General features: G+C 39.7%; 3 protein-coding genes across 3 annotated transcripts; 2 read left to right on the top strand and 1 right to left on the bottom strand.

The window, feature by feature from the left end:
- Positions 1–79: 79 nt before the first annotated feature.
- On the top strand, positions 80–2,934 carry LOC144634448 (uncharacterized). The gene is made up of 2 exons (XM_078493399.1): positions 80–448; positions 1,763–2,934. Exons 1-2 carry the CDS (start codon positions 120–122, stop codon positions 1,953–1,955), a joined length of 522 nt encoding a protein of 173 aa, XP_078349525.1. The 5' UTR covers positions 80–119; the 3' UTR covers positions 1,956–2,934.
- Positions 2,920–6,988, bottom strand: LOC144634446 (3'(2'),5'-bisphosphate nucleotidase 1-like). The gene is made up of 5 exons (XM_078493397.1): positions 6,791–6,988; positions 5,960–6,073; positions 5,553–5,660; positions 4,922–4,970; positions 2,920–4,420 (listed from the first exon to the last, which is right to left on the bottom strand). Exons 1-5 carry the CDS (start codon positions 6,911–6,913, stop codon positions 3,864–3,866), a joined length of 951 nt encoding a protein of 316 aa, XP_078349523.1. The 5' UTR covers positions 6,914–6,988; the 3' UTR covers positions 2,920–3,863.
- A 1,181-nt stretch (positions 6,989–8,169) lies between these two features.
- Positions 8,170–13,995, top strand: LOC144634441 (protein-glucosylgalactosylhydroxylysine glucosidase-like). The gene is given in 7 exon segments (XM_078493392.1): positions 8,170–9,041; positions 9,969–10,168; positions 10,730–10,994; positions 10,996–11,068; positions 11,563–12,080; positions 12,634–12,795; positions 13,222–13,995. Coding segments are annotated over 7 exon segments (2,283 nt in total). The 5' UTR covers positions 8,170–8,435; the 3' UTR covers positions 13,681–13,995.
- Positions 13,996–14,515: the final 520 nt, after the last annotated feature.

The raw sequence follows: 14,515 nt of genomic DNA, 5'->3' as shown, positions 1-14,515 counted from the left end.
GGGACAGATGAGAGACAACAGAGAGCCAATCAAATTTCGGCTAATTACCGAACGAACCAATCACAATGCTTCTCACATGGAGACGCAAAACAACGGCGGGAAAAGAAAAGGTTTGCAATATGGTGGACAGCGATAATTTTGGGTTCTCCTCGACTATTTCGTTTGAGCAACGGTTTAACTGCTTGATATGCTGGGCTCCGAATCTGCGAATGATTTACGGGTCTTGTCAGCATCGTTTGTGCGAGAACTGCCTGTATGACACAGAGGGAAACAGGAGATTTGGGCTGGAAAGATGTCCTACTTGCCAAAGAGAAAATGCTTTTCCCGTCACACGACCAGATATACCCGAGGACAATATCGAGATTCAAGTTCAGCTAGGAGTCAGGAAATGCCCCAATAGTCGCTGCAAGTTGCAGATGTGGCACTGGGAAGTACCAGACCATTTGCAGTAAGTTTGTCTTTTTTTTCTTAAAGGCGGCCGTCCTCAGAGTCTTCAGACACAGAAACTCTATTCAGTGACCACATGTCACTAACTACTATAGCTAAGCGCTAGGACATGTTGAAAATTTGATCAATGTTAATGGTCTTTTTTCACGACACATGCAACAAAGTTTAACAGCCAGGATAACAAATGGATTGGAAACTTAAAAGTTTTTGAAAGTTTTTTTTTTTTTGGTGTACATGTCCACGTGCACATGTACAGTTTACGTACATAAGCGGACATGTAAGCTTAAAACTTCTTTTTAATACAAGCTTACATGGAGGTAATTTTGCATTGGTAAAGCAACGTTGTGTACCAAGACTAGTATTAAAGCTATGTTAAGTGAAGTAACCTATGTTTTAATAAACAGTCAAGTAGGCCTTATGCATCAGTAAAAATCCAAGAGTCAGAGTCAGCGAAGGGGGTAAGAGATACATGTAAACCAACATGCCTGAAAAACATGAACCCAGTAAGCTTATCCAAAATTTCCCCTCAAAAAAATTTGGAAAACATTGTATACTTTATAACCATAAACATATACCTTAAAACCCTGGCAGACCCTGAAGAATACCCATGACCCCTTCTCCCTGGGCAAACACTGTACACCAGGTATTTGACTTGAGGTAATGCACCTATCAATTTGAAGCCACAGTGGGGGAGGGTGGGCATTAGCAGGGGGTTTAAAAGCAATTGTCTGCCCATGGTGGGGACTTTTGACCATTTTAGTGGACTTTCTAAGTGTCCTGTTTTGATCATCCACAAATACCCTGTGGGGGATGGGCGCTCTTGCTCCTATGTGCGTAGCCCTATTTAGAGGGGCCATTTAGTTTGCATATTTGTGGTATTGGCCAATGTTTTTATGTGGTGTCTCTGTATTGAATTGTAGTGTGCTTCAAACCTGTGGGATGTTTTGTTTATCATAGTCATCACATTATATAAATTATCTAATCCCTTACATTAATTTTCAAAATTTTTTCAACCTCATTTGGGTTCTGGTCTTTTGGAAACAAGCTAAACAGTCTTATTTTGTCGACAGTAAATGATTGTGAGCTAAGTTCTTGTTAATCTAAATATTGAATTGTTTTAACAACAAGTTAAAAGTTGTGTCCTTGTTCTGCAGTATGGCTGCTTGTTTTTTGCCCACACAATAAGAAAACTTGCTTATACAATAATCCATGTGCCAAAATGGATCTAGGTCATGTGGTAACTTTGTGATAAAAATGGTCAACCAGAGTCTTTTTTGTTAAAGGTCTGACATTTTGTTTTACTTTTTGTCTGTAGAAAATGTCCAAAGTCTAAACCAGTGAAAAGGAAAGGTCTGGATGATTCATTTGAAAGTCCCATGACACTGAGGAGTCATTCAAAGAAACATTTTGATCTTGTAACTGACAAAACAACAGGAGGAATGACGACAAGAAGTAAAGGTCATAATCTACGGCCAAGAAGGGAGAGGAATAAAATTCACACAAAATAATCTGCAGATTTTGTACAAGTACAAAAAAGATATCTAAGAATACATATAATGCAGATAACACAAAGATATAAATGGAAAGATTTAGAACGTTGGGGTTAAACCTATCAACACTAATCATGCTTGCACTGTACAGAGAACCTCAATCAGTTTATAGGGTTGTTCAAAAAGCTACGCCTCATAATAAATTACAGTGCGACTAATCAAATAGAAGGCATGTTTCCTGAGAGGTCCCCATCTGTTTGTAACATTGACAGTTCAAATTTTGTAGGTAGTCTTTTGTTTACATTCTAGAACGTTATTGGTCCGTTGCAAAAAATGTCATTATCCTTTGTTTTCAATTAACACTGTGATTGGTTAATTTTGTTCAGGGTGCCCCGGTTCGAGTAGTCACACTGTAATTATAACCCTGGGTGCCAGTCTTTATTTTTCTGTGATTTTTGCAATCATGGCTGTTGATGTCATCATGGTGTCACCAGTCCTTGCAACCAAAAATAGAAACTCTGGCACCCAACAAAGACCATTTTAACTTGGGGAGAGTTGTTCAAAGGATGGATAACACTGTTTTCTGATAAATTGCTATCCAATGAATAAGTGCTGACAAAACAAACAACACCATTTACTTGTTAGTGATATATCTAGTGATTTTTTCTGTGGATAGCATTATCCACCCTGACCCAGAAGGCTAATTTTTTCATTAGTGACTCGACTGTGTTGATTTTGAGGGTAGGAAGAGTAATGGAACAGGGCTCTATAATCAATTGAGAATTGGCTAAATTTACCAACAATTTGCATTTCTATATGACTGTCTAGCCACCCATGCTTTTTTGTTATCATTTCCAGTTGTGAATTGCAAAGCTACAGGGTACATTGTGAGAGAGCATTGCATTCATACATAGCACAAGATGTTTCTCAACACAGTCACTCTAAGTGTGTACTTTCAGTCATTCAATTCAAGAAGACAGTAAATAATTATTGTGATGCTTTTATTTTTGCCAACATTTTCCCTTGTTTTGACCACAATAATATACCTTGTAAATAATAATAAGTTATTTAGTCTAGTTGCCTGATTGTCAGAAAACCTTTTTCTTCCATGGCAAACTGTAAACTTATTTAAATGGCTTATGGTCAAAGAATAGTACAACTTAAATGGCATGTATAACAATATTTTGATATAATTTACTGTAAATTCATTAGTTGTGATAGAAATAATTGTGTATCATAATAATTATCGGGCATATTTCTACCTTTGGTATCAGTTACGTAAATTATTGCCGCTGTAAATGTGATAATGAAGGTTTTATCCTGCCTTTATTTCAAGAATAAGAATCTTTCTTGTAAATACAAGTACTAACAATCCTCCAAGTTTATTTTTTTCCTTAGTGGCCATTTGGCCACCAACTGCCCAAGTTTGGTCGCCAGTGAAAACTTTTAGTCGCCAAATTAAGCTCACGCTTTCAATGCTTCTTCTCAATTTTAGTCGCCAGGCTGGCAACTTCAATTCCAATTTAGTCGCCAGCTCCAAAATTTTAGTCGCCATGGCGACTAAAATGGTCTTAACTTGGAGGGTTGACTAATTAAAAATTGAGGCTTATTTGTGTTTGTCAAGACTGTTACACAGTTTGATTTGGGGTTTAATTAAGGGCCAGGCACTGGGCAAATTGACAAGCTGTAAACACAACTTGGCCTGCAACGCCCTGATTACCACCTGCTCCAAACCTTAACGAATCCACTGAGACCCTATTGCTTAATTTAAATTTCCTTTGTTAAAGATCTCCCCAATCAAATCATGTGTCTCCAGAGCCACTTGTTTTAGGGTTTCCTTCAAATTGACAGTAATTGTGTGGATCACCAAAAATAATCTAGAAAATGACAAAACTCTTTCAAAGAACAATGAATATTACAGTTTAATTATAATTTTCCAAGTAAACTACTTTTAATAGACTCAGGAATCATGTCTACATAAAACCTATGGTCCTTTAGAGATCCCAGGACACCTATCTTGTTGACATAACTGTCTGCTTGTCCATCATACGTGATGTGCTCGCCGCAGACATCTGTAAGAGTGCCACCCACAGCCTCAAGAAGTGCCTCACAAGCACAGGTATCCCAACGTTTACACCCTGCACTTGCAAACACGTATGCATCAGCTGTACCCTCTAGTAGTAGCAACACTTTGTAGCCTGCCCCACCTGCCCTTAATATTTTATCAGGCTTCATGGCTTCTATTGCTTCTATTACGGTCTTGTTGGAATGAGAGCGGGTTGTGGTAATGACACGTCGTCCTGTCGGTGGGGTGACGTGAGTAAAGCCAAATGTACCAAGCCCTTTCACACCCCACATGGTTCTACCCAGTGTGATTCCTTGGGGTTCCTTCTCGTAGCCATAAAATGGCTGATGGATGACTCCTGCTACAGGCTTGCCATTCATTGAAATACCAATGAGAACTGTCACATGATCGTACAGACCTAGCATAGATTACAACAGTCAAGACTAAAACAATGGGCTTTTTGCATAGAACAGTTACATGGTACAAAATCTGCCAAAATCAGTTTTTTATATGGACATTCTGGCGCGTAGCATCAGGCTTGGCAAAATTTGTACAATGTGTATGTTTGTATACATTTGAAAAAAAAAAGAATTTTTACAGGGGCAGATCTAGAAAAATTCAGAAAAAGGGGGGGGGGGGCTGCAAACATTTGAGCAAGGCAGCAACCTCGCCCAAAACCCACAACGAACTCTAGAAAGATGGTTGACTATATTTTTTAAACAAATCCAAAGAAGAAGGGGGCTGCAGCCCCCTGTTTAATCTGCCTGTGTATAACTTAATCTATTCATACTGTACAGACAAGAAAAAAAAACACATTTAAGCAGATAAGAAAATCAACTCTGAGAAGACTTTTAATGACATGATTAATCACAGCAACAGAGCAGAATTTTCCACAAAATGAATCAATTGCAAGACATACCTTCAGTAAACTCTCTTGTACCATCTAGTGGGTCCACCCATACAGTCACCTAAAAGATAATAAAATGTGCAAGAATAGGCCAAAGTGTCCAAGTGTGTTTTAAAATAGGCTCAACTTAATTGAAGATTTATTATTTAGACAAACTGTACATGTACATAATATTTTTGTCTTTACACCCTAACCCCAAGGGTTGACGCTAGGATCCTTTTAGTTGTTTGTGAGAATGTTTAGTTTAGCAAAAACTCAAAGTGTTGATCTTGCCCTCGGTCCTTCAATTATTATGACTGACAGCAGTGAACAACGCAATCATACTAGTTGGGTTTTTAACTTCAGAGTTTGTGCGCTATTGATCAGAAAGGCTCAGTAATAGCTAGTTGTGGATCTTACAAACCAGTACAAGTGGTAACTAAGTGTTTGGTTTTTACTCATCAAGAACATGTGAACAGAAAATGCCATTTTATGCATTTCTCGAACATTTGATCACTATTTTGCTGTGGTATAAAATTATAAGCATGATGTCCAGTTAACACTATTAAATAATAGTTTTGGCGAAAAGAGGGAGAAAAAGTACTCATTAATTTTGTATATCGGTACTCTGAACAGTGGCATCAAGGATTCAAAACTAACTTACCTCTTCTGGTTTCACTGAAGTAAGATCTTCTGGGCAGGATTTTGAAAGCACTGCAGCATCTTGAGATATTTCAATAAACTCTTCTTTCACGTCATCCAAATGAATATCCTGAAGTGTATTTACATGTACATTATATATATCAGAATTCATATACTCAAAGCAATGTACATTGTATAAAATTAATACAGATAACAGGGTATATTTCAACCTTGTATCAATGTTCAGTTTTAGGGAATATCCATACCCCCCGGAAAAAAAAAAAAATAGGGGGAAAAAAGAAATAAAAAACAAGAAAAAAATAAAAGAAAAAAAAAAAAAAAAATTAAAAAAAAACCAGAAAGGGAGGGTATATGCTGGATATTTTCTGGGACAACACAATGAAATTTTAATAAAATTATGCAACAAACCTCTTCCTCGCCAATAATTCTGAGAGTTGGATACATTTTAAGGAGTGAACCAATGATACATTTCTGTGATGCGCGATCTGCTTCAGTCTGAGGGTCATATTCACCACCATCTCCCTAAAAAATCATTTAAACGTTAACTTAACTCTATGCTCAAACAGATGCAATTTAATATGATAACAAGTTTATAACAGACTGGCTGAGCAAGAAAATATCAGGACTTAGTTCCAGTCAGACAAAATTGCTTCAGTGTATTGGTGGGTAAGATTTTTTCAAGAAATTTTCTCTGGTTCTAATTTTTTTTAAAGCTAAAGAATGATGTTTCGCCTTTTTTCCATAATACCAGTTGCATTTTTTAAAAAGCCGCAGATCATCTTGGTGGGGGGGGGGGGAATGCATCCCCTGCATCCTCCCCCTAGATTCACTTCTGACAGGGATTTTTAGTATACTAAGTAGGCTATTACCCAAGATACTATCATTTTTAATTTGCCGCCTAGTATTCTGCTCTGACTCATAAATTCATATTTTATAAGTTTATAAATTCATAAATAAATTATGACACTACAAAAGCTGTATGCCAGAGTCTTTCCGATAAAGAAATGAACATCCAAACTTTTTCTCCAAAACAAACGCAGTGATAAAAAAAGAAAAAAATAGTCACCATATAGTTTCATTTTACAAGACAATGTACAAGAGCACAGATATAGAGCGCGATCAAACTGGTTTCTTTCATTCAGTTCATACCGCTAGCTTGGTCACACCGGTGACCAGCTGTTAATAATTACCACTTTCAATTCCCAAACATTGACAATGTCAAACATAAGATGAACAAACCTTGTCCACTACACCAAGGCTTCCTGTTTTCATGATACTACGGATAATTCCTCCCGCTCGATTAGCCACTGCTACTGATGAAGATACGAGGCGCATCAGAAAGAATGGACTGCCGGCGGCCATGATTGAACGAGTCAAGTGAAGTCACGTGAGTGGTCGTCACGGTAATCGTTGCGTGACAAATCAGGCAGCCAGTGCGCTGGGGACTGCGCTGGGCGGGCATGGAGAGAGAGGAGGGAGGGGGGGAAGCAAGGAAGCAGGCGGGGAGGGGCGGGGGGTTTATTTAATTTCTGAATCATAAGATGAAATCACAGGGCACAGAGGAGTCAAGTTTGTCTGCAATTCAAAATCTCTACCGTGCAACGACCTTCAAAGCGATCGTGTAAGCGTACGTGATACAGCACCGTCATGCGATACTTGTTTGCAGATCGTCTGTTCTGCCCGGGGGGGGGGGTACTCCCTATATGGCCTATACGGGGAGGCTCCGCCCGAAAGGGGTCCTTTTCAGGCTTCAGGTATATAAAAGGGTAGGGATTTCACGAGTTTAAGTATATGAAGGGTATGGAAATCTGTCATTTGGCTATTTAAAAGGGCCTTTAATTAAAATATTTCGAACAAACGCAATTTGTGGCTGTATTATTTTAATTTATTAAGCGCTGCATAAAAATGACAAGACATTTTAAGTCATGCCATGTCTCTTAGGTATATGAAAGGGGTACCTTTTTTCAGTTAAAGGTATACGAAGGGGTACAATTTCTGTCAAAAATGGTATATAAAAGGGTAAGGGGTTAGAACTTGGGGCGGAGCCTCCCCGTATAAAACTTTTTGAGTACCCCCCCCCCCCCCGGGCTGTTCTGACAAACAAGTATCACATGCGGCGCTGTATCACGTACGGCTTACACGATCGCTTTGAAAAGCTTTTGAAGGTCGTTTTGCACGGTAGAGATTTTGAATTGGGACAAACTTGACTCCTCTGTGCCCTGTGATGAAATATGGCAACAAAAATTGATATCATATTTTCACTTTTTTTACCGTCAATTGAGAACAAGCTTTGTTGCCTGCTGAATAACATATTTTGTCTATGTTGCTTATCGAATGCAAATTTTTGCCTACACTTTAAATGCTGCGTACGGCAGAAAAACTGGAAACGTTTTTCTGATTTTTTCCAAAATTAATGGTCACATCGATTTGCGTGACCTATCGTGAGCACAACCCCCCCCCCCCAAAAACGCCATCGCAGGTTATATCGTCCACACCTTCTCCCAGCATTGCGTGACATAACAAAAGAACAAAAAATTATGAAAATGGCTCCAGAGGAAGTGGAGTGGAGTGCGAATCAATGGGAAAGAAAGTATTAGAAGGTATTCATTTTTCCATGCTAAAACAAAACGATATATTTATGTAATTGATATAAATGATAAAATTACTGATGGATGATCGTATTAAAGATTGAAAGCTGAATCAACACATGTCAAATGCTTGTCAACTAAAATGACAGTATTTTACTTGAGCAGATTATAAAGCCCCTGAAATATGCTCAAATCTTGACGCGCTCCTTTTGGAAATATTTAGCGACATCGGAAAGACCATTACGCGACTACAGACTATTCTTCCAAAGGACCATTCTGGGAATCTGAGCTCTAGAATGACCATTTGTCACGGGATCGCGCTTGCTTTCCTTGTAGGTTTAGGAGCGACTGTTCGTTCGGCCATGACGGCGGGAACCCCAACTAGATTTGTCACGGATACTTTACCTACAGATCGCCAGCGAGTTACCGTTCGCCAGAGTAAAAATGGAACTATTATGCCTTCAGTGGCTAATGGATACATAGGAACAGTGATCTACAGCGATTCTGTGCATGTTTCTGGGGTATTCAATGGTAAGGCATATCCGAAGAAGAAAAAAGTCTACCCAGTGTATTTTTACCAACACGCCCACCGCGCTAGAATTCCTTCCACCGCTGCTATCGACTTCAAAGTGGCAGGGATTCAAGGAAAAACCTCGTATGCATTGGATGTGCTAGAAGGAGTGTTCTACAAATGGTTCACGGCCGACAACTTAAAAGTAGAGCAGAGAATATACGCGCACCGATCCCGAAAGAATTTGTTGATTGTGGAGATATCTGCAAAGAACAATGCCGGCAAAGAGTTCTTAATGAGTGTGTCTTCAGATCGCGGAGATTCTTCAGTGGATATTGAGTTCATGGCAGCCGAGTCAAATCGATCTGAAGCTTTGGCAGCCGTTGGCTTGGTAGGGGTTAAAAATAAGCTAAAATAGTGTATTATTATACTGATTACAGTAGGGTAATGCAACAAAGGTAGTACGAGTCTTATCAAAACATGATCGCATTAGCTATTATATTCTTTGCATAGTTTGGTAGTTAATTTAGCTAAGTACACTGTGTGTATATCCCTGATGTAAATGTCGTGCCTGATTTCAGTGATTTTAATAGTGCTGTAGTAAAGAGATAGTCATGCTTGAGTAATTATGTCACGCGATCGGGTACCGTTGGTGTCACGTTAGTGTCACACAACGCTAACTTCGTAAATAGAGACCCCGGGAAGATTCCACTGAGGTCTCGCTCCCTTTACTTTACAAGTTACTGCATAGGTCTGCATAAGCTTTAATATAAGTTGATCTCTGGAGATGTTCTGAAGTCTTCGGACTTATTCAGTTGTTGGTTCAGTTGATGTTTACGTGATTTTGACCATTATGGTCTGAAATCGGGTATGGTTTTGAAGGGAAACCACCAGAGCGTGTATGAAAAAGAAAGAGAAAGAGAAATAACCGAAATACATCAATTGAGCTGAATTTTTGTCAAATCTTTTGTTGTCGTTCTAACCTGAGCGGTGAAAACGGGTATGGATTTTATTTAGGCCAAGTCTTAAAACGGGTGTGAAAAATGGCATGTTTTGGTCTGAGATAGTGTCAGAAACCGGGCGGCATACCCCACCAAGTATTCCGAGGTATACCCCCCCCCCCCCGGGCCTACTTCCTCCCTTTTCGCGGGACGAAATAGAAACGGCTACACTCTTGCTGAGAAGTATCGGCCCTTGTTGAAAGCCATGGAAAAGCCAGCTTAAATAGACTTGTATCACTATCAGGTGTACTGAATTTCCTCAAGACAGTCCTCGTGAGTTAAAAATAGTCTGTTCATAATATTTTTTTCTTGATTAGGTCAACGAAACAGAGGAAGCGGGAAGCATGCGAGCTAACCTGGCAATGGTTTGGACCAAAGTTGAAAGCGGCAAGCCGTTAACCATAAAAGCAACCACTGACGAACAAACTTGGTACTACATCACATCAATAGCCACAAACCTGGATACGAAGTTCAACCCGCTCTCTGAAGCTCTTTATCAATGGGACGAAGCTATGTTGTGAGTGTTATAATGCTGATTAATAAAACAAATCTTAGTCTACCGTTATCCTGCGTTGCTGGCCTTAGATTCAGTACCGAAATTTTTCATTTTATTTAAAATTTTTAAAATTTCTCACTTTCAACTCAAAAACAGAAAAAGAAAATTTTTCGTTTGACCGCTGTGAAGATTCATAGAGTACGACTTATGAAATTCAATCCAATTGCGTTCCCAGAGCCCTCACTCCTCTCTGTTGCTATTCAGTTGTAGCTAAGATATATTTTAATGTATAAATAGTGTTCCCAATTAGTTTTATACCAGTCTAAATACAAGTCTTTCTTTCTTTCTTTCTTTCTTTCGTTCTTAAAAAAGGAGACTATGGGTAGGAGATTGGTGTAAAATGTGGATTACCGAACGCATAGGTTTAAAAAGAAGTTCTGGTACTCAATCTCGTACCGGTAATCCGATAAAAAAGTTCTGATAGACGAATATACTTCAAATATGAGACTACTGAAACTGAAAGCGGTGAAAAAGTGGAGAAAGTCAGATCATTTAATTTGTCTTGATCTGTATTTTTTGCAGAGTCAAGAAGAAGTTACTAGCCGAACACAAAGCGGCGTGGAAAGCATTATGGGATACTGGTCGGATAGAAATTGAAGGTGATTTAGAAATGGCACAAGCGGTGTATGGTAGCATGTACTACATTCTAAGCTCCACTCGACACGATTGGCCTTACGGATTAAGTCCCGGGGGTCTACCCGGTGGAGAGGAGTACATGGGGCATACATTCTGGGATCAGGATATTTGGATGTACCCCCCTCTAGTCTTGCTGCATCCAGACTTGGCCACGAAGTTCCCTGAGATATCGTAAGGACCGGCTGCCGGCAGCGCGGAGAATCGCGAAGGAGTTTGGATATAGAGGTAAGAGAGCGACATATCATCACGTGACAACCCTTATCATCCATCGTTAAACTGACTGAATGTTTCCTTGTTCAGTACACTGTTTCAGTGTCATATCCGTAAAGTAATTTGAACGTTGATCATCTTATCTCTGTTCTCTGGTTATCGTAAACTGCCAGTCAGTTCACAATTGTTTTAATTTGATCTCAATTATTTCAGAAGATTTTAATCAAACGAACGGCAGATGTTTTAGTGATAATGCAAGCAAATTAACTAAACGACTGATTAATATTCCGTGAATATTGCGATTGAGAAAAATCTGAAGATAAAAGAATTCCTTTCTTTCTAGGAGACTGGAAAAGATATAAATTGGTTCCATCGTTCTCTGTCTTTGTCGTACTTTAATAACTGCACAGAAAAAGTCAAAAAGAGCAGGATCTTTTTCTCGCTTCACCTACAACTTTCATATCTTAACAAGAAGATATTTGTTTTGTCATCGTTTGCATTTCTTTAAGGCGCAATGTTTCCCTGGGAAAGTTCTTATACAGGCCTGGAGACGTCTCCTGGTGAGAGATACGGGAAAAACCAGATCCACATTAACGGTGACATAGCTTTTGCTGCCAAGCAGTTTTGGAGGGCAAGTAAAGACCTCAATTGGCTGCGGGAGATTGGGTACCCACTTGTCTACCAGACCGCGGAGTACTGGGCTAGCAGAGTGGAGTACGACGTTGCCAATGATAGATACGTCATCAATCACGTGATGCCGCCAGATGAATACCACTACCCGGTTAATAACTCCGTGTACACTAATGTGGTGGCTAAAATTAACCTGCTGTTTGCTAAAGAAGCGGCCGATATCTTGGGAAGAGAAATTTCCAAAGAGTGGCTAACGATTGCAGAAAAGATATACATTCCTTTTGACAGCGAGAAAAATTATCACCCAGAGTATGAAGGGTACACTTTGGACAAAGAGGTGAAACAGGCGGACACGATTCTTATTGGTTTTCCACTGATGTATGAAATGGACAAAAAGGTGAGTAAATTACCCTGCACGTGCTTCCCAATCCCCCTCCCTCTCCCCCACCACTTACGAGCATACTGACACCACCTTGGTAGCATTGGTTACGTTTAGAAGTAGAGCTCTCGTAAATCGAAAAAGTGGTCGTATCCAGAGCTTGCCGCTTACGAGAATGCGCCGTTGTCGTAAGCGACCACGCGCTAAAACAACAGAGACAATAGAGGCTGTCCTCTTAGGAGAGTTTTAGGCATAAAGCTTGCAATACTGTGTAGTGGAGTTGTTCATCCAACGGGGCATTCTTTATACGTGCAACGGCTCTATGCAGTTCTCCGTTACCCTGTCAAAATAACCATTAAAATAAACTCAGAGTTGAGTAACTAACTCACATGAGAGGTCGTATTAAACCAAAGCTGATTGTGACAGGAACTGTTTTCAAAAGTAGTTAAAAGAAAAACTTTCCAAGAAGTTTCTTTTGAAATTGGCTCCTTTCAGGAATTGAAATTTAGATAACATATATGACATTGCCAAGTGTGGTCGTATTAACTGACCGTGTATTTTGACGACTCAGGTCCGTTATAACGACTTGACGCTTTACGCAAATCGTACCGACCCTGATGGACCGGCCATGACACATTCCATGTTCGCCATTGGTTGGCTGGATTTAGGAGAAGCCAAGAAAGCTGAGAAACCGTTTCTGAAAAATTATGAAAATATCCGCGGACCATTTAAGGTAAGCCCGTTGACAGCACAAGAATGCCAGGGAAGACGTCAAACATTTTGTCACGTGCTTTGTGATTGGATCATAATAGTCGTGCAAGATATGCTAACCAATTAAAAAACACATGTTTTTTTGGCCAATCAGGTTGAAAATCAAAGCCAATCGTGATTTGGGTTCCTGATTTTTTCCGCGCTTTCTGTCGGCTGCAAGGTTTTATTGAGAGTTTTGATTGGTTCGCTGGGGTACTTGAGCGTGTCGTGATTGGCCCGTTTAGATGTGATCGCCTCTGTGTTTGCTTTACGTCATTCATTAGGAAACCATTTTAGTTTTTGCTTCCAATTCTAAAAGTGCTGTACCAAAATAAACGGTTCTGTAATGTTTTTCAGTTTTTGTGACATACGTTAAAAAGCCAAATAACTCTTTTCCTCGCTTCTTCAGGTGTGGACGGAGCGACGAGATATTTGGGGCGCTGTTAACTTCATCACTGGTGCTGGCGGTTTCTTGCAGACTGTAATTTATGGTTATGGAGGATTCCGGCTGAAACAGTCTGGACTGACTTTCAATCCCTCGCTTCCACCAAAAGTCACAAAGATGACAATCAGCGCGAATTATTTGGGTAGCCTGATGGATTTTGCAGTTACTAAAGGAGCAATTAAAATCACCCTGCTCTCTTCTGGTCCCATTTCTCCCAGTCTAGAAGTTTCAACCGCTGATGGGGTTTTTAATCTTGAGCGTGGTAGCCCTGTTACAATCGGCAACACCCAGGGAGTTGTGCGCGTGCGTGAATTTAAGCCACATATCACTAGCAGGGCTTGTGATCATACCTCGATTCATATTTTCATATTGTTCTTGGTTAGCCTTTGTATGTATCTTCTTTTAGCGAGGTGTTATCAGTAAATAACAGGTCATTATACAATTGATTCTGCCTTTCCCTCCCCACAAGTTTTATGGTTATGAACATTGCATCGTTTACCTACGTTAGGCTATAGTTATTTCGTGCTTTAAAAAATCGCGACTGACAAACCTATGGCCCTCGGATTCCCGATCGAATTATGATTATGCTTAAAATTAACTGATCTCAAAAAGAACATTTTAAAATTTTTAATTAACTGATTAAACAAGAAAACCCCTTATGTTTGCTTAGTTTATGAATTGTAAAGACCTTCATTCCGTAGGCGAGATAAAAACAAAAATAAACAACATTTAGTTTTAGTTCTTGCAGTAAATCACTTTGTTGTTGAATAAAACATGTTCAAATACGTTCGGCGATATACTAGGGCTCCCCGATGGGGCGCAATGCTCCGCTGCAAAACTTGATGCCTCCCGGGCTCCGCATTTCCCCACTTAAGCTCTTTTTGATAAAATTATTCTGTTTGGCGATAACCTTGATTGAGATAAAATTTTAAGAAACCGGATATAATCCTTGTACCCAAGGCCGGGCCGCAACCCCTTCCGGTTGAGTTCTTCGGGGGTAACCTGGACCTCCTTGGTTCAGTTCTGGGAGGCATTCAGTCGCATCCTTTAGTCCGTCGTTTTTAGACTTGTCGAGTCCAAATTCGACTCTTTGTTTCCAATTACCTTAGAATCTATGGAAAATGCCGAAGTAAATGGGTAAATTCCAGGCTGGTTCTCTCTTTCTATTTTATTTTATCCTTATGTTGTGGCCTCTTTCTCGCATTTTCTTTTGGCTTTTAACGCATTTCTAAACACAAGAGCGTCGCGTCTAACGGTT

Source organism: Oculina patagonica, chromosome 13 (genome assembly GCF_052425735.1).
Source record: "Oculina patagonica isolate OP01 chromosome 13, crgOcupat, whole genome shotgun sequence".
Taxonomy (NCBI): domain Eukaryota; kingdom Metazoa; phylum Cnidaria; class Anthozoa; order Scleractinia; family Oculinidae; genus Oculina; species Oculina patagonica.
This window is presented reverse-complemented; position numbering and strand designations above follow the sequence as displayed.